The sequence below is a fragment of the Sorex fumeus genome, unplaced genomic scaffold (genome assembly GCF_029834395.1).
Source record: "Sorex fumeus unplaced genomic scaffold, SorFum_2.1 ptg000094l, whole genome shotgun sequence".
Classification (NCBI taxonomy): domain Eukaryota; kingdom Metazoa; phylum Chordata; class Mammalia; order Eulipotyphla; family Soricidae; genus Sorex; species Sorex fumeus.
In genome coordinates, this window is record NW_026606151.1 from 21491421 (window position 1) to 21515540 (window position 24120).

A 24120-nucleotide genomic window follows, 5' to 3' on the forward strand; every position below is an offset into this window, starting at 1 on the left:
TGTCGCGTGCTAGTGTAGCCCAATGGCATCTCTTCGCTCCGGGAACATGGAGGGCCTCAAACCGATCGTTCATGACCTTGACAAAGAAGTCTGACCATCTGGTAGGTGGGCGGCCACGCGGTCTCTTGACATCCCGTGGAATCCAATCAGTAACAGCTCTAGTCCAACGGTCGTCTTTAAATCTCATTACGTGACCAGCCCATCTGATTTTCCACACCTTGGCAAATGAGACAGCGTCTCTGATCCTTGATCGTCGACGGATATCAGAACTCCGGATTCGTTCTCTCATTTGAGTGAAAACGTGATATTCCAAGCATAGCTCTTTCTATTCTTCTTTGGGAGACCTGAATAGCGTTCTCATCTTGTTTGCGTAGGGCCCAGGTCTCTGAGGCATATGTTAATGCAGGAAGAACAGTGGAATCAAAGAGATGTGCCCGGAGCCGGAGGTTCTTCGTCCTCTTAGCTATTTCTTCGACGTTCTTGAAGGCGTTCCAAGCCGCTCTCTTCCTCCTGCGCAGCTCGGGTGCCAGGTCATTTGTCATGTTGACCTCTCGACCTAGGTACACATAGCTGTTGCATTCAGAGATGGTCGTTCCATTGAGAGCGAATGGGGCGTCAGGAACAAGGCTGTTTCTCATAAACATTGTCTTCATAAGATTCAGCTGTAGTCCTACCTTTCCACACTCACGGTCAAAGTCGGCCAGCATTTGTGCCGCTTGGCTGATGTTTGGTGTTATTAAAACAATGTCATCAGCAAAGCGGAGGTGGTGTAGTTGCCGACCATCTATCTTCACTCCCATTCCTTCCCATTCCAGTCGTCGATTGATGTTCTCGAGGGTGGCACTGAAGAGTTTTGGTGAAATGGTATCACCCTGCCGCACCCCTCTCTTGACATCAACGATCACTTCTTTGTAGAATGGTGAGATCCTGGTAGTGAATCCGCAATACAGCTCACGGAGGATCCTGATGTATTGGGCTTGAATGCCCTGATTGGCTAGGGCTTCAATGACCACTTCCGTCTCAACAGAATCAAAGGCCTTCTTTAAATCAATGAACGTTAAGCAGAGCGGCATCTTGAACTCCCGAGAAACCTCAATGAGTTTGGTTATCGTGTGGATATGGTCGATGGTGCTGAATCCTTTGCGGAACCCTGCTTGCTCACATGGTTGTCCTTCATCTAGTGTTCTGCCAATCCTATTCAGGATGACTCGAGTGAACAACTTGTAGATGACAGACAATAGGCAGATCGGGCGATAGTTGCCAATGTCATGGATGTCTCCCTTCTTGAACAGTAGTACGGTCCTGCTGGTTTTCCATTGAGATGGAACCTTGCATTCAGACAGGTAGCGTGTGAAGAGCCGAGCCAGTGTATTGATGAGTACTGACGGCAGGTTCTTCAGGTGTTCAGGTCTGACCTTGTCTGGGCCGGGTGCTGTTTGCTTCTTTACTGACGAAATGGCGTGTCGGATTTGGGAAGGGAGAACGTTGGGAACGACATACCCATCCTGTGGAATTTGGTATGTCGGCAAGTGGACATGGCTATCGAAGAGATTTGAGTAGAAGTCATGGATAATCTTCTCCATTGCCGTTCTGGAGGATGTGATGGATCCATCAGGACGTCGGAGGGCAGTCATCTTGGTCTTATAGTTGGCGAAGGACAGGCGGGCGTTACGAATACTTTTCCCGGCTTCTGCCGCATCTACCAGTACTTCTGCTCTTCTCTCTTTGAGGTCTTCCTTGATCGCATCTTTGCACTGCTTTGCAAGCTCGGACGTTAGCTACTTCCACTACCCAGCCGTCGCCACACTCCAGGACGCTTTCCGGACCGGCGCGGCAGCTCCGGCTGAGACCCACGCACAACTGAAGACCCAGAGAACAAGGTAAGCGGAACTCTCTGAGACCTTGGACTCCAGGCTCGGCGGACCCAGGGGCAGAGCTTCTCTGCTTGCTCCCACCACCACAGGTGACAAAGGGATTCTAATCAGGAGCCCCACCCTACCCTGCCCTGTCTGCTTCCATCAACCACCCAGGGATCGAATTGTGCACAGGAGACCCACCCTACCCAGATAAATACCCCACTGGCAGACTTCCACTCTCGACACTACTTCCACTACCCAGCCGTCGCCACACTCCAGGACGCTTTACGGACCCGCGCGGCAGCTCCGGCCGAGACCCACGCACAACTGAAGACCCACAGAACAAGGTAAGCGGAACTCTCTGAGACCTTGGACTCCAGGCTCGGCGGACCCAGGGACAGAGCTTCTCTGCTTGCTCCCACCACCACAGGTGACAAAGGGATTCTAATCAGGAGCCCCACCCTACCCTGCCCTGTCTGCTTCCATCAACCACCCAGGGATCGAATTGTGCACAGTAGACCCACCCTACCCAGATAAATACCCCACTGGCAGACTTCCACTCTCGACACTACTTCCACTACCCAGCCGTCGCCACACTCCAGGACGCTTTCCGGACACATCATAAGACACTAAATACCCGTCTTCTGGAATTGTCGTACCATATTTGATAGGGTTCAAATATGGTAACACCTACAAGGGTGATTAGAGGTCACCCCAAAAGCCTCTATACCTCTCGGAAAGACTGGCAAGCTACCGAGAGTATTCCGCCTGCACGGAAGAGCCTGGCAAGCTATCCGCTGTGTATTCGATATGCCAAAACCAGTAACTACAACTGGTCTCATTCACCTGACCCTGAAGGCTTCACCGATATGGCAGCACTGAGAAGGATGAGAAAGGAGAGGCCAACAAAATCTCAAGGCGGACCTAGGCTGCCACAACGAAGGAAGACAAAAATGATCGTCTGTACTTTCAATGCACGTACGCTAGCATCAGATGCATCCATCGAGGACCTGATGGTACAAGCGCGAATGATCAAGTACGACATCATTGGTCTGACCGAGACAAGAAGACACGAATCTCACCATGCCGTTTTCGACACTGGAGAAGAATTGTTCCTCGGAACATGCGATAAAAGAGGTGTTGGAGGCGTAGGTGTCCTTATCAACACAAACTTGGCCAAGAGCATTGATTCATTCGAATGCCTAACAACCCGAATCGGACGTTTACATTTGAATAGATGTGACTCACTACCTGCAGTTTCTATCTTCCTTGTCTTACGCACCAACATCTCATTATGATGAAAGAGAAATCGAGAAGTTCTACATGGAGCTAGAGAAATTCTATAAAGAAGACCACACCTTCTACAAGATCATTGTGGGTGATTTTAATGCCAAGATAGGACTGAGAAGATCAGCTGAAGAACTTCACATCGGAACCCATGTCCTAGAATGGAACGAAAAGGGTGAGAGACTGTCTGAGTTCATCATGTCGACCAAGACCATTCATGGTAACTCACAGTTCCAGAAGGCAGAATCTAAACGATGGACATGGGAGTCTCCCGGTGGACGATTCCACAACGAAATAGACCACATCATATTCAATCGACGGTTTTGCCTGACTGATGTCGCTGTTGTCCCAAAATTTCGAACGGGATCGGACCACCGTCTCCTTCGTGCAAAATTCTACTTCACAGAGCGGGGAGAAAGGGCTGCAAAGTTCAAAAAGAGAACTCCCAGAACGACCACCAACTGGGAACTCTTTGGTACTATTGCGGCAACATGGGAAGATGCCATTGTTGACAACATTGACGAGGAATACGATCGACTGGTTCAGCACCTCCATGAATGTGCGAGGAACGCCAAGAGAGAGATAGCCACAAAAAGTCGCCTATCTTCGAAAACTCTTGAGCTAATTCGCCAGCGAGGTTTGGCGCATGCCTCAGGCAACCGCAAGCTAACGTCCGAGCTTGCAAAGCAGTGCAGAGATTTTGACTTAATTTTAATAAAGAGTGAGTTCTGCGATTAACTTTTTTCATGTGGATATACAGTTGTAAACAATACAGAATCAAGCTGCACTGCTCCTCTGGGCGTGGCTTTCCTTCCCGACAGGGCCCCGTCCAAGGAGCCGGTGGGCCGGTGCTGGGCATGGCGGCCTCGGTTGTGGCAGATGGTGCCGGGCGGCGGGGCTGCGAGCACTATGAGAGAGGATGTATCCTGAAGGCACCTTGCTGTGAAAAACTTTATACTTGCCGGTTGTGTTATGATAGTCAAGATGATCATCAGGTAGATCACTTTAATGTAAAGGAAGTGCAGTTCATGAACTGTGAAAAAATTCAACATGCCCAACAGACTTGTGAAGAATGCAGCACGTCATTTGGAGAATATTACTGTAGTCTATGCCACCTCTTTTACAAAGACAGGAAGCAGTATCATTGTGAAAAATGTGGAATTTGCAGGACTGGTCCAAAGGAAGATTTTGTCCACTGTTTGAAGTGTAACTTATGCCTAGCTATAAATCTTCAAGAGAAACACAAGTGTATTGAAAATGTCTCCTGACAGAATTGCCCAATATGTTTGGAGGACATTCATATATCCCGTATTGTTGCTCATGTCTTGCCATGTGGGCATCTTTTACATAGAACATGTTATGAAGAAATGTTGAAAGAAGGCTACAGATGTCCGTTATGTATGCATTCTGCTTTAGATATGTCTAGGTACTGGCGACAGCTGGATGATGAGGTAGCACAGACTCCCATGCCTTCAGAATATCAGAACGTGACTGTGGACATTCTCTGCAATGATTGCAATGGAAGATCAACAGTTCAGTCTGCTCAAACTGGGGGATGTAGAATTTCACCAGACCAGCAATGACCAACCTATACTTGATCACTTGATTACTTGACTTCCTGTTAATAGTCGATTTCCTCGAGCGGGTGCCAGTAACGTCTCCATTTGTCCCTGTCGCGTGCTACTGTAGCCCAATGGTGTCTGTTCGCTGGAGGAACATAAAGAGTCTCAAACCGATCGTTCATGATCTTGATGAAGAAGTCTGACCATCTGGTAGGTGGGTGGCCACGCGGTCTTTTGACATCCCGTGGAATCCAATTAGTAACAGCTCTAGTCCAGAGATCGTCTTTAAATCTCATTACGTGACCAGCCCATCTGATTTTTGAGACCTTGGCAAATGAGACAGCGTCCCTGATTCTTGATCATCTACGGATGTTGAAACTCCGGATTCTTTCTCTCATTTGAGTGAAACGTGACATTCCAAGTATAGCTCTTTCTATTCTTCTTTGGGAGACCTGAATAGCGTTCCCATCTTGTTTGCTTAGGGCCCAGGTCTCTGAGGCATATGTTAATGCAGGAAGAAAAGTGGAATCAAAGAGATGTGCCCAGAGCCGGAGGTTCTTCGTCCTCTTAGCTATTTCTTCGACGTTCTTGAAGGCATTCCAAGCTGCTCTCTTCCTCCTGCGCAGCTCGGGTGCCAGGTCATTTGTCATGTTGACCTCTCGACCTAGGTACACGTAGCTGTTGCATTCGGAGATGGTCGTTCCGTTGAGAGCGAATGAGGCGTCAGGAACGAGGCTGTTTCTCATAAACATTGTCTTCGTAAGATTCAGCTGTAGTCCTACCTTTCCACACTCACGGTCAAAGTTGGCCAGCATTTGTGCCGCTTGGCTGATGTTTGGTGTTATTAAAACAATGTCATCAGCAAAGCGGAGGTGGTGTAGTTGCCGACCATCTATCTTCACTCCCATTCCTTCCCATTCCAGTCGTCGCATGATGTTCTCGAGGGTGGCACTGAAGAGTTTTGGTGAAATGGTATCACCCTGCCGAACCCCTCTCTTGACATCAACGATCACTTCTTTGTAGAATGGTGAGATCCTGGTAGTGAATCCGCAATACAGCTCACGGAGGATCCTGATGTATTGGGCTTGAATGCCCTGATTGGCTAGGGCTTCAATGACCGCTTCCATCTCAACAGAATCAAAGGCCTTCTTTAAATCAATAAACATTAAGCAGAGCGGCATCTTGAACTCCCGAGAAACCTCAATGAGCTTGGTTATCGTGTGGATATGGTCGATGGTGCTGAATCCTTTGCGGAACCCTGCTTGCTCGCATGGTTGTCCTTCATCTAGTGTTCTGCCAATCCTATTCAGGATGACTCGAGGGAACAACTTGTAGATAACAGACAATAGGCAGATCGGGCGATAGTTGCCAATGTCATGGATGTCTCCCTTCTTGAACAGTAGTACGGTCCTGCTGGTTTTCCATTGGGATGGAACCTTGCATTCAGACAGGTAGCAAGTGAAGAGCCGAGCCAGTGTATTGATGAGTATTGACGGCAGGTTCTTCAGGTGTTCAGGTCTGACCTTGTCTGGGCCGGGTGCTGTTTGTTTCTTTACCGACGAAATGGCGTGTCGGATTTCGGAAGGGAGAACATTAGGAACGACATACCCATACTGTGGAATTTGGTATGACAGCAAGTGGACATGGCTATCGAAGAGATTTGAGTAGAAGTCATGGATAATCTTCCACTACCCAACCGTCGCCACACTCCAGGACGCTTTCCGGACCCGCGCAGCAGCTCTGACCAAGACCCACGCACGACTGAAGACCCACAGAACAAGATAAGCGGAACTCTCTGAGACCTTGGACTCCAGGCTCGGCGGACCCAGGGACAGAGCTTCTCTGCTTGCTCCCACCACCACAGGTGACAAAGGGATTCTAATCAGGAGCCCCCCCCCTACCCTGCCCTGTCTGTTTCCATCAACCACCCAGGGATCGAATTGTGCACAGGAGACCGACCCTACCCAGATAAATACCCCACTGGCAGACTTCCACTATCAAAACTACTTCCACTACCCAAACGTCGCCACACTCCAGGATGCTTTCCGGACCCGTGCGGCCGCTTGCGGCCGTGCGACACATCATATGACACTAAATACCCATCTTCTGGAATTGTTGTACCATATTTGATAGGGTTCAAATATGGTAACACCTACAAGGGTGATTAGAGGTCACCCCAAAAGCCTCTTTCCCTCTCGGAAAGACTGGCAAGCTACCGAGAGTATTCTGCCCACACGGAAGAGCCTGGCAAGCTATCCACTGTGTATTCGATATGCCAAATCCAGTAACTACAACTGGTCTCATTCACCTGACCCTGAAGGCTTCACCGATATGGCAGCACTGAGAAGGATGAGAAAGGAGAGGCCGACAAAATCTCAAGGCCGACCTAGGCTGCCACAACGAAGGAAGACAAAAATGATCATCTGTACTTTCAATGCATGTACGCTAGCATCCGATGCATCCATCGAGGACCTGATGGTACAAGCGCGAATGATCAAGTATGACATCATTGGTCTGACCGAGACAAGAAGGCACGAATCTCACCATGCCGTTTTCGACACTGGAGAAGAATTGTTCCTCGGAACATGTGATAAAAGAGGTGTTGGATGCGTCGGTGTCCTTGTCAACACAAACTTGGCCAAGAGCATTGATTCATTTGAATGCCTAACAACCCGAATCGGACGTTTACATTTGAATAGATGTGGCTCACTTCCTGCAGTTTCTATCTTCGTTGTCTACGCACCAACATCTCATTATGATGAAAGAGAAATCGAGAAGTTCTACATGGAGCTAGAGAAGTTCTATAAAGAAGACCACACCTTCTACAAGATCATTGTGGGTGATGTTAATGCCAAGATAGGACCGAGAAGATCAGCTGAAGAACTTCACATCGGGACCCATGGCCTAGAATGGAACGAACAGGGTGAGAGACTGTCTGAGTTCATCATGTCGACCAAGACCATTCATGGTAACTCACAGTTCTAGAAGGCAGAATCTAAACGATGGACATGGGAGTCTCCCAGTGGACGATTCCACAATGAAATAGACCACATCATATTCAATCGACGGTTTTGCCTTACTGATGTCGCTGTTGTCCCAAAATTTCGAACGGGATCGGACCACCGTCTCCTTCGTGCAAAATTCTACTTCACAGAGTGGGGAGAAAGGGCTGCAAAGTTCAAAAAGAGAACTCCCAGAATTACCACCAACTGGGAACTCTTTGGTACTATTGCGGCAACATGGGAAGATGCCATTGTTGACAACATTGACGAGGAATACGATCGACTGGTTCAGCACCTCCATGAATGTGCGAGGAACGCCAAGAGAGAGATAGCCACAAAAAGTCGCCTATCTTCAAAAACTCTTGAGCTAATTCGCCAGCGTAGTTTGGCGTATGCCTCAGGCAACCGCAAGCTAACGTCCGAGCTTGCAAGCAGTGCAGAGATGCGATCAAGGAAGACCTCAAAGAGAGAAGAGCAGAAGTACTGGTAGATGCGACAAAAGCCGGGAAAAGTATTCGTAAGGCCTGCCTGTCATTGGCCAATTATAAGACCAAGATGACTGCCCTCCGATGTCCTGATGGATCCATCACATCCTCCAGAACGGCAATGGAGAAGTGAAAACAGAGATAGATAAATGGAACTATCTTAAACTAAGAAGCTTCTGCACCTCCAAAGAAACAGTGACCAAAATACAAAGACAGTCTACAGAATGGGAAAGGATATTCGCCGAATACACATCTGACAAGGGGTTGATATCAAGGATATACAAGGTACTGGTTAAACTCCACAAGAAGAAATCACCCAACCCCATCAAAAAATGGGGTGAGGAAATGAACAGAAACTTTCGCAAAGAAGAAATTCGAATGGCAAAAAGGCACATGAGAAAATGCTCTACATCACTAATCATCAGAGAGATGCAGATCAAAACCACAATGAGATATCATTTCACACCACAGAGACTGGCCCACATCCACAAGAACAAAAGCAACCGGTGCTGGCGCGGATGTGGCGAGAAAGGGACCCTCCTTCACTGCTGGTGTGAATGCCGGCTGGTCCAACCCTTTTGGAAAACAGTATGGACGACTCTCAAAAAATTAGAATTTGATCTGCCATTTGACCCAGCTATAGCACTCCTGGGAATATATCCCAGAGAGGCAAAAAGGTATAGTCGAAGTGACATCTGCAATTGTTTGTTCATTGCAGCACTCTTTACAATAGCCAGAATCTGGAAAAAACCTGAGTGCCCAAGAACAGATGACTGGTTAAAGAAACTTTGGTACATTTACACAATGGAGTACTATGTAGCTGTTAGAAAAGATGAAGTTATGAAATTTACATACAAGTGGTACTACATGGAAAGTATCATGTTAAGCGAAATGAGTCAGAAAGAGCGGGATAGACACAGAAAGATTGCATTCATCTGGGGAACATAAAGCAACAAAAAGGGAGAGTAACACCCAGGAATGGCTGAGATTAGTACCAGGAATTTTGCTCCATGAATGGAAGGCCAGCCACAGGCTCTAGATGAAAAGGAAGCTCAGATAGAGAAGAGAGTACCAAATGAAGGGTGTTGTGAGGGTCCTCCCAGGGTGGGAGAAGCATGCTAAAAGTAGTCGATAGACCAAACATGATTGCCACTCAAAGCCTCTCTTCCAAAACACAGTACCCAAAAGAAGAGAGAGAGAACAAGGGGGAATACCCTGCCACAGAGGCAGGATGGGACGGGGGGAGGGGGATGGGGGGGGATGCTGGGACCCATGGGGATGGATGAGGGGCACTGGTGGAGGGATGGGCACTTGATCATTGTATAACTGAAACCGAAGCACAAAATTTGTAAGCCTATAACTGTACCTCATGGTTTTTCACTAATAAAAAAAGAAAAAAAAACTGAAAAAAAAAAAGATTCTGATACAAGCATTGTAACATCTTCCAGAAAATATATAAAAACTATATACAGAATCTTGTATACTTTATTTTTTATTTAATAATGTAGGAGCACTGCTATTTATTCAGCCATGGATTAAGCTGATTAAATTGTTCATGAACTTCAAAACAAAGAAAAGAGGTATGCCCCCATTTGACTCCTTGTCTTTGACTCCTTGTCTTTTATTCTCTTTAAAATTTTTAAATTTACCCCAAGGAGAGCCCCTATACAGCAGCTGAAAGGCATTTTCAGGAAGGTACAAAGATTCAGGAAACAAGAATTCTCTCTGCGTTAAAATTGACCAAAAAATGGTTAGCAGAGAAACTCCTTATTTGGGGAAAAGAGACTGCTTTTGTTTCAACAGATGAAAACCCCAGTAAGAAACTTTGGGTTCCATTACATCGCGTCAGGATTTGAATTCATCCATCTGATATGACCCTCAGACAGTCAGAGACTCAAAACCCTCCAAACTCCAGTGCCAAGCCATCGCCAAACTGATTTCAGTTGGAAGTCACAAGGAAATAGAGGAGGAGCCAGCGTCCAAGGACCTGCAGCAAAGGACTCTAGCTCCTTTCACATATCCTGAGGTCACGTTAAGAACATTCCGTAAAGCCTTCTTTCACAGGTTGTGGATTGGGCAATGCTAGGACCCCATTTGGATGAACCATTCCTTACTTTTCCTCTCTCCTTGGAATGAATTCACAGATGCTTCCATTCCTGAAGGAGAAAGCGATGACTTTTTTTTTTTCAGGTTTAATTATTATTTATTTATTTATAGTGAGGGCTACTTCTGGAGGTGTTCAGAGTTCGATAACTTTTAATAGGAACACGTTTTCATTTCTCTCTAGGATATCCCTTTGTGCCAGAGAGCGCCCTGTCCCTTTTTCTGCCCCCAGCCCTGGAGATGTACCAAACCCTGATGCTCAAAACCTCTGATAACTTACAAAAGTGTTTTTTCTCAAATATAAGCTAGGTCTCACACCTATAGCTGCCAGTGAAGCTGACCAGAGAATGGTTGCATTCCCCTGCTGCAGGACTCCTGACAGAAATTATGATGCTCCTGCTCCAGTGCTCCCTGCCTGCTCCTAGAAGTTCATCAGAATCCTAAGAGTTGCTCCCCTGGAACTCATTGCTGTGACCACTACTGCTGCTGTGGCAGGAACAACTCTTCAAACATTGATCCAGACATTGGATTTCTTCAAAACATGATTAAATTGACTCTCATCATCCCAGGACAGGGCAAGACCATGGGACACTTTACAACAAGACTGCTCTGGGCTCAGGGACGGTGTGAAGTTTTAGAACAACAAATGAGACTGTTTTGTGATTGGAATTGTTCCCCTCTCTATTTTTGTGTTTTTGTAAAGAGAAAAGGGGGAGATGTAGCATAACGTTGGATTGTCCTTTCTCCTCTGCTTCAAGGTGTTAAGGTTTATTGGGGTACACCCATCACAGTGTGCCGTGTAACCTCTCCTCTGTACTCTTCTCCTATCTGTTAATCACCTAGATCCCCAAATCAGACTGTGACTTGTAAGGTCAGATCTTTTAAGGACCCTGAATTTTGCATTTGTAAGAAATATTGATTTTCTCTTTTCCTTATGTCCTTTGAATAGTTTACTTTAGAGTTATGTTCTTTGTATAGACACACCAAAACAGTTGATGCTGTGATTTTGTACCTTGGGAGTTAATTGACTTCGAATAACATTTGTATTCCTGGGCATCTGTCATACTTATTCAACCAAAGCTTCTGTTGCCCTTAGTTCCTAGCACCTCAAAGCAAGGTCCTGATGAAGGAACTGAATGGACCCAGGGCAAGCTGGGAGCTACCCTGGCACCGAAATGGGACGGGCCAAGTGCCATAATTCTTAACTATAAGTTAAGAGCATGGTCATGGTCAAAGTCTGGCATGATCCAAAGAGAAACAACTGGACAAGGACCCAGCTGGGATTAGAAAGGACTAATCTGGTGTGAGAACTGTAGTCCGAGATCTATAGCGAGAGGTCCCCAGGAGAGCCACCCTATAAGCTTAATGTATCTCTTACTGTGTCCATACCAAATGACTAATATTATTAAGAAGTAGAATTACCATGAATGTTTAAATGGTTATTGGACTCAAGAAAGGAAATATGCACCCCTAGAAGGTATTTTGCATGTAGGTGGGTCATCTTGCTGAATGAGAATTTATCCTAGAAGAAGCTTCCCCCAAGGGAAGGACTTTACATCTGTTGATCATATAACCCCACCCTCATGATTTGGGGATATAATTAAGGATGTAAGAGGGATAGGAGGAGAAGGAGGAATACAGTAGTGGGTGAGACTGGAAGGAGCAAGAGGGAGACGAGATGGTAATAAATTGCAACTAATCACCAACCAGCCTGGCCCTACTTTCTTCTTTCCATCCGCCCATTGCCATCGGCCATCCGTGGGAGGGAAGTGGCCCAAGACCACCGAATGCAGGCAGCGAGAGCCATAGCATCGTACTTATTTTTTGAATACACAGGTTTCTGTTTTGATGTCCCCCTTTTCATTTCTGATTCAGTTATTAGGGTTCTCTCTCCTACTCTTTCTTTGTGAGTCTCGTTGGTGGTTTATCAGTATTGTTTATTTTTTCAAGGAAGCAGCTCTTTGTTCTATTGACCTTTTAGATGGTTTTTTGGGAATCCAGCTCATAGATTTCTGCTCTAAATTTTATTATTTCTTTCCTTCTGGATGGTTTTGACTCCTTTTGTTGGTCATTATTTTAAGTTCCAAAGCTGTGAAGTAAAGTTATTTATGTGGGTCCTTCCTTCCTGAGAACAGTCTGCCGAGCTTTTTTCCCTGTAACAGTGCTATACTTATGTCCCACAAATTCTGGTAGCTGGTGTCTTCATCCTCATTTGTTTCTGAGAATCTTTTTATTTCTTCCTAGATATCTTCTCTGACTCACTTATTGATCAACATTGAGCTGTTTCATTTCCAGTTCTTTGATTTCATTTCCTGTTTCTGTGTGTGATTATCTTCTATCTTCAGTGAGTCATAGACTGAAAAGATAGTTGATACACTTTCTATCTTCCTGTTTCTATTGAAGTATGTTTTGTGGCCCAGCACATGGTCTTCTTCGAAATGTTCCATGTGCACTGGAAAAGAATGTGAATTCGGTTTGGAAGGTGGGGGCATGAAAAGCCCTTTATATATCTATTAGCCCTCTCATTTCTATTTCTTCCTTCAGAGCCAGTACTTCCTTGCTGAGTTTCAGTCTTCTAGATGAAGAGCTGATGAGCAATATTAAAGTACATGACCTCTATTGTGTTACTTGCAATGTCGTTCTTGAAGTCTATTAGCAGTTTTAAGTTTAATGCCGGCCCATCATTGGGTGCATATATGTTTAGGGGTGTAAACACATATGATGTACATATCCTGATGTACATATCACTTTATTATTAAAAAATGACCTTCATTTCTCTTCTAATATTTTTTTTCCTTTTGGATCACACCCAGCGATGCTCTGGGGTTACTCCTGGCTCTGCACCCACGAATTACTCCTGAAGGTGCTGGGGGGACATATGGGATGCCAGGGGTCGAACCAGGATCAGCAGCGTGCAAGGAAAACATCCTACCCATTGTGCTATCGCTCTGCCCCCCTCTCTTCTAATCTTTTTCAGCCTTAAATCTATGTTGTTGGATACTAGCATGGCTACCCCAACTTTCGGCGGGCGTTGTTTGCTGAAAGATTGTTTTCCATCCTTTGACTTTCAGACTCTGTTTGCTCTGACTATTCAGATGTGTTTCTTCTAGGCAGCAAAATGTTGGATTCAGTTTTCTAATCCATTTCTCCACTCTGAGTCTCTTAATTGATGCAGTTAGACCATTGACATTGAGAGAGATTGTTGCCATGTGGTTTTGTGCCAACTTTCTGTTGAGATGTTTGATTACCGTTTCAATTTCTTTGAAAGCGATAAGTCTATTCAGGTATTCCAAATATTTTGGGTTCAGTCTTGGAAGGTTACAGGAATTAAAGAATTTATTGACTTCTTCTGGGTTCTCTTGTTTCTTGTCAAACAGACTTTCCAAGTAACCTCTGATTTTTTAATTTCCTTAGTTTCTTTTGTACTGTCCCCCTTTACATTTCTGATTCGGTTTATTGAGGTTTTTTCTCTCTCTCTCTCTCTTTTGTTATGAGTCTTGGAAGTGGTTTACCAACTTTGTTTTTTTTTTTCAAAGAAGCAGCTCTTGGTTTCATTGATCTTTTAGATTGGTTTTTGGGAATCCAGATCATTGATTTCTGCTCTAACTTTATAATTTCTTTCCTCCTGAATGGTTTTGACTCCTTTTATTGGAATTTCCTAAGCACTAAACCTGGAAGTCAACTTTTTCATATGGGATCATTGACACTGACATCCGGGGGTGGGGGTTCCTAGATTGTTCAAAAGGGGTGTCCCCTATAGGTCCCTAACATAGCACTGATCGGGGGGTGAGAAATGCCCTTGTCCATCAGGTTGTGCATCCACCAGGATTGTTCCCTGATGGGGACCCCCCGGGTTTCACTCAGGGGTTGACAATTGGGAGTTGTTGGATGGAGAGCCACCTCTTGACAGCCAGCCAGGGTTACTTTTTGGGGCCATGAGTGGGAGATGCAGAGGAGCTCTCTCGTGCCAGTCAGACAGGGGTCCTCCCTGGAGTCCCCTGCTGGCGTCCATGAGGGATGTGGGTTTGGGAGGGCCTTCTCATGTAGGCCAGGCATGTGTGTTCCCCCCCCCTCCCGGGGTCCCCTGCTGGCCTCCGAGAATGTGACTGGATGTGAGTGAACCCCTCGTAGCCCACTCGTGAGGGTCAGTCAGGGATCACCCTGTTGGTGTCCCCGAGAAGGGTCAGTTGAGGGCGAACCTCCTCCTGTGGGCCAAGCAGGGTTCCTCTGGGGTGCCCGTGGCGCTGTGGTTTAGTACAGGCATAGACCTCACCCCTCCAATTATCTGGATCCTCTGGTCTTATCCCTGTTCTCTCCAACCCCTTGACTTCTGTCCTTTCCTTGCTCTGTAGAATCTATTGTCCCGAATAATCTAGGTGCTCCCCCCCACAAACACACACACTTTATATCCTGCATTCTTCATCCTTTTACTCAAATATCACAGATGAATGAGTTAGGTTCCCTTCTTGGCCCTGTGCAAACTTCTTTCTCCAATAAAATTTACTATGAAAAGGTTAAAAGGTGAGCGCACACAGGGGACTGAGGTAAATGAATCGCTGAAGTCCAAAGAGGCAAACTTGCTGTCAGGAGTGAGTACTGGGTCGGCCCTTCTCACTCGGTGAGAACAGTGCGTCCTGTCCTTCTCTGAGAGCCAGAGAGGTGCGGGTCCGGGCAGAACCGCGCATGACCGCTGCCCATTTCTCCTCGGGAGGCTGGACACTGCAGGAAGTGCTGGTGGGGAAGGACCCCTGCGCTGGCGCTGCCCTGGGCTGCTGTCACAGCTGTAAGAGCTCCGACATGCCAGGCTCGTGCTCGGAAAGCCCCACTATTCCATGCATGCCAGCAGAGTCGGGTGTCCAGGGCACCCAGGGAGGCGGGACGAGCAGGAGGGCACCACCGGGGGCTCTGAATGCCTCATCTCTGCCCAGCGCAGCCCACCTGCCAGGCCCACCCAAGGGCCAACCACTCATGCTCCACAGGAACAGGTTCTAGTACAACGCGGATGGGTTCAGGCCAACGGGTCCCATGGCAGACGGGGGGCAGGCAGCCGAGGGCCTGACGGGAATGTCTTCTTTTCCCCTGAAATCCCCTCCTGAGCTTTGAAAGTCTCACATGGGACCTCTTCTGGGAGCAGCTGAGTAGCAGAAGTGTCACTGGATGTCACACTGAGAGGGGTCCCGTGCCTCAGCAGCGAAGCCCCCTACAGAAGCACTCTTCTCCTTGCTGTATATGGGGAAACTGAGGCTGAGAGGTGGAGTCACGGTGGTGAGCCAGGTGCTTCATTCGAGTGCCAGGGGTCACTGTCACAGGAAAGGCCATTCACACGGAGAGGCCAGGCTAGAAGAGATGCCCCATGGCCGGCTGGGCAGCTCCGGGCCTCCTCTCTGGAAACCTGAGTCAGGGAGTGTCCACTCTCTGAAGGCAGCCTGAGGAGAGGCCAGAGGCACACGGATGCCTGAGAAGCCAGAGCATGGTGTCCTTCTGTCAACGAGCTTTGCACCCGCCCCCCTCTCGACTCATCTCTTGGGACCCCGCAAGTGGCCCCTCACTCTGGGGTCAGGGGCCGCCAGGTCGCTGAAGCCCTTGCTCGGGCAGATGCATCTTGGGAAGGGTCCGCTCAGGTTCCAAGAAGCTGCAGAACGCTCTCCAGTCTGATGCTCAAGTCTCGCTTCTGAAACAGGAGAAAAGTACTTTGATCCCTTCCTGCCATGCTCTTCTTGGTCCCTTTCATCACAGACAAGTTCTCAAAGTAGAAACCACATTCAATCTCTTTCCCAGGCTATTTCCCCATTGAACACGAGCATAAGCCTAAAAACCAGGGCTTTGGTGGGAAATGGCGAGTACAGTAGTAAGACACTCACTTGGCATGTAGTTGAGCTGGGTCCAATCCTGGCACTACAGAGGGTCCCCTGAGCCTTGCCAGGAATGAAACCTGAGCACAGAGTTAGGAGTAAGCCCTGAGCACAGATCCAGGAATAAGCCCTGAGTTCAGCCTTGGTGAGCCCAAAACAAGCAAGCAAAAAAACACCCCAGTTTTTTCCCCGTTTGTTCCTTTTCACAAGGAGATACTGAGACCACCGGCAAGGGATGGGAGGCAGGTCTATCATGCACAGAATTATTTCATACCTGCCAATACTGCGGATTCAGGGGAAATTTCACCCACTGGTATACAATGAGGGTAACACCCCCAAAATACCCCTCCCCAATAGTTCCTGCCTTCCCCCCCAACCCCCGGAGTTCTGTTGGATCTTTCCTGAGGGCCCCAGTGAGTCTCAGGCTTGCTTATGGGGTCACCAATGCTCTGCTCACAGCTGCAAGTTCAGACGCAGCCGGGAGGGGCCCAGCGGGGCTGGAGAAACACGTTGGTTCCTGAAAGACAGTGACTTGGTCCCTGTGATTTGAATCCTGTTCTGGTTTATCTAGTCCCGGCATTTCCCTGTGTCAGCTAGCTTTCTCGCCAGCCTAAGCAAATGCATTAGAACTAATTCCGCATCGGGAGCTCAGACAGGTTCCAGAAAGGCCGTTTGCCCCCAGAGTGGTGCGCAGATGCCCCGCCAGTCACCTCAGTTTACTGGGAAAGAGCCTGCGGGTTGCAGAGCAGAGTGGGGAAGGCGGAGGCGCTGGGCCGCTAGGGGCCCTGGGTGCGGCTCCCGGCCAGTCCCCACCTTCCCCACCATCCCTGGACGCGCCCATCTCTCCGCATCCCCCCCTCCTGCCCGGCCTTCCAGGAAATTCAGCCTGGGAGGCCACGCCCGACCCGCCCGGTCTTATAAGGCAGCCGCTCAGGCCAGGTCCGCAGACCCCGCAGAGAAGCAGGTAGAGTTGCCGGGTGCCCGGGAGCTGGGAGGGGCACGGGGACAGTCCTGCTTTCGGCCCCCCGTGCTGCGTGGAGTCCAGGCTGGGCTTGTCCCTTCCCGGCAGTCGCGGACCCGCCGGCCCGCAGCCTCCACCCTGCTTGGTGGCCAGAGCCAGTGAAGGCGGGAGTCTCGGTCAGCACTGACCCCGCAAGGAGGGATCCTGTTTCCTGGCCCCTGCGGCCCCTGGTCCCGGGGACACTGAGGAGGGACAGGAGAGAACGGGTGTGGCAGTGGTCCTTAGAAGGGGTTGCGGGGGAGACTTGGGCCCCTGCAGCCCAGCTGCCCTGGAGACCCCCGTCCCCGGCAGTGCTGGCCAAGCCCCTCAAAGCAGCGACTGGCAGAGCTGAGGGCTGTGGGGGGTGGGCAGGGGGGTGACCTCACTGGCGGGCTGGGCCGCCGGCCTCTCTTCTGTCCCCAGCCAGATGACCATGGAGCCGCTGAGCACAGCCAACACCCTCTTCGCGCTGGACCTGTTCCGCGCCCTGAGCAAGGACGACCCTGCCGCCAACATCTTCTTCTCCCCCTTGAGCGTCTCCTCGGCGCTGGCCATGGTCTTCCTGGGCACGCGGGGCAGCACTGAGGAGCAGCTGGCCAAGGTCAGGCCAGGGCGGGCAGCTCCCTGCTCTCTGACATCGGGGTCATGGTGTGGGTGCCGGGGCAGGAGGCAGAGGGGCTGGTCCCAGTCGCGGCCCAGACCATCTCTTCAGAGCATGCTGGCAGCAGTCATGAGCCAGCCCTCGGGTGTTCGAGGCGGGCAGTGAGGACAGCTGGCCTCGGTGCTGTCCTGGTAAGGACCCTCTGGGACTGGGGCTTTGCGTGGGAGGCTGTCGCTGTGCAATACCATTCAGTCGTGGGTATCCCAGCAGATCCCCAGGCCGCTCTGTGCTTCCTGTCCTCCCTACTTGGTGTCTGGCTGCAGGGGTGGCCCAGGGACAGCGAGGGCCAGGCCCTGCATAGTGCAGCTGCAGAATCCTGTAGCAGGAGAGGCGCTTGGTGGGTGCTCCGGGTTCACTCAGGGCTCACTCCCGGCTCTGTGCTCAGGGTCACTCCCGGCTCTGTGCTCAGAGACCCAATGCAGTGCTAGGGTTAGAACCAGAGTCAGCTTCGTGCAAGGCATACCTTCCTCCTACCGCGGACCCTTCGCCACCCCCCATCATCTTGGGCCCTGAGCCACAGTCAGTGGTGGGGGGTGGGGCACTACTGTATTGTGCTGAGAAGACAGATTCCAGCTCTGGTCTGGGGACCCTCCGCTTCCCCTGTGCCTGGGAAAGGTGCAGCAGCAATGAGAGTCCCTGGAACACACCTGCTCAATCCCTGCCCGCCCCTGACACCTGGGGTGGGAACCCAGCCCCAGGCTCAAGGTCATGAGCTTGTTCCTCCTGGGAAGCTTCTACTCTTAACCTTCATGGAAGCTCAAACCCTCCTGCCACTCACGGTTGCCTCTTTCATGCATTCCCCGCACCCCCGTTTACCACTCACACTTCCCTCTTACAGATAGGCTCAGCTGCTAGCCTGCTTCTTGCATGGCAACAGGTCCATTGTAGCCACTATGCAAACATTCCCTCTCAGAGGGAACACTGGACTTCTGTACTCAGAGGGTTTTTCTTCTTCCTCTCTCAAGCAAGGAACCAGCTTGTAAGCCCTAACGAACACTTGATTTGAACTTGATTCGCAGGAAACCAAACTTTTGTCATATTCTTAGGCTAAACAAGTTGTTTTTTCAACAAGTGACTTACTGCTGCTCTTTGAGTGATAAAAAGAAAGTCCAAGGTATTGTGCTCCCGCATAAGCGTTTCTGATTGCTTATGTCTGAGAAACTTGAGTCAAATTATATGCAAGAGCAGTAGGCATAGAGCTCGCTCATTTGGGGTTTCTTTTTTTTGGGGGGGGGAGAATGGCAGATTTGTAGAACTATTTAGTTTACTAATTCATATTTGTGGAATTGCAAGTATAAAAAAACTCATGCAAAAGCTGCCTCTAATATTTGAATCCTCATGTTTCACAAAACGATATATTTTATATTCTTTATCATTTGTTCTCCTTGGAAAATAAAGTGTTTGGGGATGAAAAGATAGTCCAGTGGGTAAGGTGCTTGCCTTGCATGAGATTGGCCCAGGATCAATTCCTGGCACCCCATATGGCCCCAGAGCACTGAAGGAGTCATCCCTGGGTTCAGAGCTGGGAGTAATTCCTGAGCACCACTATGTCTGGCCGCACAATAAAGAAAATAATAATAATAATAATAATAATAATAACAATAATGTATTTGTCAGGGAATCGTCCCTAAATGTAATTTGAGGAAAGCAATTGCAAGGTATTATATTGTAACAAAAAGTAAACAGGTCCAAAAAGAATGTGTTCTTTGTGTGTGTGTGTGTGTTTGTGTGTGGGGAGTGGGGGGGGCTTTGGGTCACACCCTGAGATGCACAGGGGATTCTGCTGACTCATGCACTCAGGAACTACTCCTCGTGTTGCTCAGGGGACCATATGGGATGCTGGGAATCGAACCTGGGTCAGCCGCGTGCAGGGCAAACGCCCTACCTGCTGTGCTATCGCTCCAGCTCTGTCCTTTATTATAGACCCTTCATTTTGACATGGTGGAGGAGATTCATTCAAGATTCCAGAGTCTGAACGCTGATATCAACAAACGTGGCGCTTCCTACATTCTGAAACTCGCCAATAGGCTGTATGGAGAGAAAACCTACGACTTCCTCCCCGTGAGTACTTAGTGCTGTGTTCTGCAGTTCCCGAGGCTGTGCAGAGGTTTTCCCACACACTCAAGCTAACAAGTCAGTTCAATTTGTAGAAGTGCTTAGAAAACGGGACTGGAGCGATAGCACAGTGGGTAGGGTGTTTGCCTTGCCTGTGGCTGACCCAAGTTTGATTCCTCTGTCCCTCTCAGAGAGTCCGGCAAGCTACCAAGAGTATCCTGCCCGCACGGCAGAGCCTGGCAAACTCCTTGGCGTATTCAATATGCCAAAAACAGTAACAACAAGTCTCACAACAGAGACGTTACTGGTGTCCACTCAAACAAATTGATGAACAACAGGAGGACAGTGCTACAAGCACAGCTACGGTTTAGAAATGATGCATGTTTAAAACCCAGTGGCCGCTGTCCCCTACTCATTGATGGGGTTTCAATCCATGGTCCTGCAGGGGAGGGTCGAACCCCGGTGCTCTCTGAAGGTGACACTGACCGCTGCTCTCCTCACCTTTGACCAGCATTTGTGTTTTGATGAAGATTTTAGTCAGAGTTTAGGGAAGAATTGGTTAAGTTTTAAAAAACACTGGAATTCTGCATGCTTAAATTCTGTTTACACAGTAGATGTGTGTGTATGTGAGTATGTGTGTGTGCCTGTGTGTGTATGTGTATGTAATAAATGAGTAGAAGAGCTAGAATGAATCACATGAAATTGATGTTTCTTAAGGCAATTTTTGTGGCATTGAAAGATGTAAGAAAACTGCTTCTGTATGTCATTGCATTTATTGAGGACATTTCTGTCTTTTCTTCTTCTTCTCCTTCTCCTTCTTCCTTCTTTCTTCTTGATTCTTCCTTCTCCTTCTTCTCCTTCTTCCTTCTTTCTTCTTCTTTCTTCTTGATTCTTCCATCTTCTCCTTCCTTCTACCTTCTCCCTTCTCCCTTCTTCCTTCTTCCTTCTTTCTCTTCTTCTGTAGGAGTTCTTAACTTTGACTCAAAAAATGTACAGTGCTGAACTGGCCAATGTGGACTTCAAGCACGCATCTGAAGATGCAAGGGAGGAGATCAATGCATGGGTCAAAGGACAGACTGAAGGTAAGACTTGGACGGACCACCCACCTCCCAACAGAGTTACAGCAAAGTCACAGCACTGGAAACTCTATGACATGTCATTGAAGACACTGTCTAGTTCCCACCCAAACACTTATCCAAACCATATTTTTGAAAGTATGAAATGTTGAATGTAGGTAAAAGAAATAAAAATCAGGGAGGGAATGCAGTGGGTGCCATATTATTCAGTACTCAAATGCAAAGAGTCACCTTGAAATGGTGAATCATTGTTTCCGATCTCTGGGATTGGGCATTTTTCTTTCCCCAACATCACATCTAAGAAATAAGATGTGATAGGCAGGAGTCAGTCTTAGTAGATCTCACTGAGTGTGGAGGTGACTCAGGGCCCCCGGTTCTTTCACGGAGGATCCATAGCCTGTGTGACCAGACACATGTGGTCGTATGTGGTGCATAGTTCTGTAGGACGCGCTCCTGCATTGTGAATATTTATCTTTCTCTCAAAAATAAACTTCCTGGTCGAGTGATAGTACAATGGGGAGGGGCTGGCACATGGCCAACCTGGGTCAATCTCTCGCATCCCATATGGTCCTCCCGGCACTGCCAGGATCATTCCTGAGTGCAGATCCAGGAGTCATCCTTAAGATCGCCAGATGTGTCCCAAAAAAGCCAAAAAAAGAAAGAAAAAAGAATCCTGGAAGCAGTTGAAGAATTGACACTAGTGATTAAAAACATCTCGTGGAAAAATAGTTTGTGTTCCTAAAAAGGATAACTGTTCACAAAACAAACTGACTAGGGGGTCACAGTCTCCAGAAGGAGGAGACTGTCTGGCTTTCCAACCCTGTGCACAGGGCCATGGGTCACCCTGACTGCCTCAGGAGTTAACCTATTCCAGAGAGACACAAGCCGCTCTTCCCCAACTTAGTACCCAGTGGAAGGAAAAGGAAAATCAACGCATGTGCTTGGATTGCCTGTCAGTGCCCCTGAAGGTGCATAGTAGAGTTTAAATTCTCATCTATGTTTTTCACACACACACACACACACACACACACACACACACACACACAAAAAAAACTTGATCATTTTAGGGAAAATTCCAGAACTGTTGACTTCAGGGATGGTTGACAGCATGACCAAGCTGGTGCTGGTGAATGCCATCTACTTCAAAGGGAAGTGGCAGGAGGAATTCACAAAGCAGGACACAAGAGAAGTCCCTTTCAGGCTGAATAAGGTGAGAATGTCAGGATGCACACTGCACTCTGGGGGTGGGGATGGGGGGAGTTGGTGACTCTCCAGACACTCTGTGCTCTGTGGGGGCGTGCAGCTGTTAAGGGGCACTTGCTTTCCCCCCTGTGCAGAAAGACACCAAAAAAGTGAACATGATGCGTCAGAAGAACCAGTTCCCCCTGGGCTACATCGAGGCCCTGAAGTGCCGCGTGCTGGAACTTCCCTACCAGGGCGAGGAGCTCAGCATGGTCATCCTGCTGCCCGATGACATTGAAGATGCTTCCACGGGCCTGAAGGAGGTGACAGGGCCTCGCGATAGGCTTCTGGGAACCCGACTCTTCCTGGTCTGATCTGCCGGCCAGTCACAGTTCACTGACTCAACTTTTCTTTCTTATTCTTTGTCCTTCCATGATCAGCTCCTACAGCACCGCCAGGAGTAATTCCTGAGTGCAGAGCCAGGAGGAATTCCTGAGCATCACTGGGTGTGGCCCTAAAAGCAAAAAAAAAAGCACTAGATTTTTTTCTATTTTCATCTGAATATTGGCAGTTACTTTAGCTCCATAAGGCTCAAAGAACAACGCAGTCATCAATCAGAACAGAGCAGGAGAAAGGAGCAGAAGAAATCTTTACATTTTCCCCTTGTGTCACAGAGCTAATTATCTGATATGTAAGCTAGCAAACCTGGCACTCACTGGGATGGGTGGATGGGGGGGGGGGGGGTGACTAGGTGGATGGATGTATGGATGGATGGATGGATGGATGGATGGATGAGTGGTTTATGGGTGGGTGGGAGGTGACTAAGAGGCTGGATGGGTGATGAGTGGTTGACAAGGACCCATACCCAGACCTCTGAGAGCTGCAAATGCAGCTGTCATTTCATCAGTACTTGCTGAAATAAATTTGCACTGGACACCAAGGGAGCTCATTAGCAACTGATTAGATGGAACCCTTCATCCAAATGAGACTTAATTGACGGATAAAATTGTCTCCAACTCTTTCCTTTGTCCATTCAAATTCCAGATCGAGGAGCAGCTGACTTTGGAGAACCTGACAGAGTGGACCCTGCCCGAGAACATGCCCGTTGTGAAGGTCAACGTGCACCTGCCCAGGTTCAAGCTGGAGGAGAGCTACATCCTCAATGGGGCCCTGGCCCACCTGGGACTGCGTGATCTCTTCGACAGCAGCACGGCTGACCTGGCGGGCATGACCAAGCTTCAGGATCTTTTCATTTCCAAAGTGGTACACAAGTCCTTCGTGGAAGTCAACGAGGAGGGCACCGAGGCGGCAGCGACCACAGCAGTCATCGGCCTGGGCTGCACGCCGGCACCTGAGGAACACTTTGTCTGTGACCACCCCTTCATCTTCCTAATCCGTCACAAGGTCTCCCGCACCATCCTGTTCCTGGGCAGATTCTCTTCCCCGTAGAGGTCAAGTACCAGCTTGGTTAAGTGTCCTTCTGAGGTGGCAGTTTTTTTGAATCTTTACCAATAAAATGACTACCCAAGCCTCAGTTTTGATTTTATTTTGGTTCTACACAATTGGTAATTGACACCCATTTGGCTTTGGTACAAGAATCTCTTTCATCTATTTTTATATTGAAAAACATAAATGATGGCATTTGAATGCATTCAGTTAATGAAAATGTCAAGGAAGAGACCAAATTCTTGACAGCATCAGGGTTTATGGAATCACTGTCTTCTCTCAACGGCAGGAAAAATGCAATTGTGTAATTTATTTTACAAGTAGAAGTTTGGGTATAATGACATGGAGACACTTTGAGTTGAAGGGAGACTTAAAAAGAACTGTTCAGTTGAAAGACAAGTTGATACCCTGTGCCAGGCTGGGAGGTTATAAAATGTTCCGTGATCGATGTTCCACCATTTTTTCTAAATAATGCGTTCTATCACAATACTCCAGCTCCTGATTATTTCATCAAACAGCCTCCCCTTTCTGTTCGAGTACAAGGAGCTTAGGT

General features: G+C 48.3%; 1 protein-coding gene and 1 pseudogene across 1 annotated transcript; both read left to right on the top strand.

Moving 5' to 3' along the window:
- Nucleotides 1-3996: 3996 nt before the first annotated feature.
- Nucleotides 3997-4726, top strand: LOC130040163 (RING finger and CHY zinc finger domain-containing protein 1-like; annotated as a pseudogene).
- A 12854-nt stretch (nucleotides 4727-17580) lies between these two features.
- Nucleotides 17581-23570, top strand: LOC130040451 (leukocyte elastase inhibitor-like). The gene is made up of 6 exons (XM_056132531.1): nucleotides 17581-17748; nucleotides 19732-19869; nucleotides 20828-20945; nucleotides 22007-22149; nucleotides 22277-22444; nucleotides 23166-23570. The coding sequence occupies exons 1-6, from the start codon at nucleotides 17581-17583 to the stop codon at nucleotides 23568-23570; spliced, it is 1140 nt and encodes a 379-aa protein (XP_055988506.1).
- Nucleotides 23571-24120: the final 550 nt, after the last annotated feature.

What these genes read in the sequence shown, in the direction of transcription:
- LOC130040451 (XM_056132531.1), top strand. Translation starts at nt 17,581, where the DNA reads ATGGAGCCGCTGAGCACAGCCAACACCCTCTTCGCGCTGGACCTGTTC. An exon ending in AAACCTACGACTTCCTCCCC is followed by an intron (nt 19,870 to 20,827) that starts GTGAGTACTTAG and finishes CTTCTTCTGTAG; the next exon opens with GAGTTCTTAACTTTGACTCA. An exon ending in GGTCAAAGGACAGACTGAAG is followed by an intron (nt 20,946 to 22,006) that starts GTAAGACTTGGA and finishes TGATCATTTTAG; the next exon opens with GGAAAATTCCAGAACTGTTG.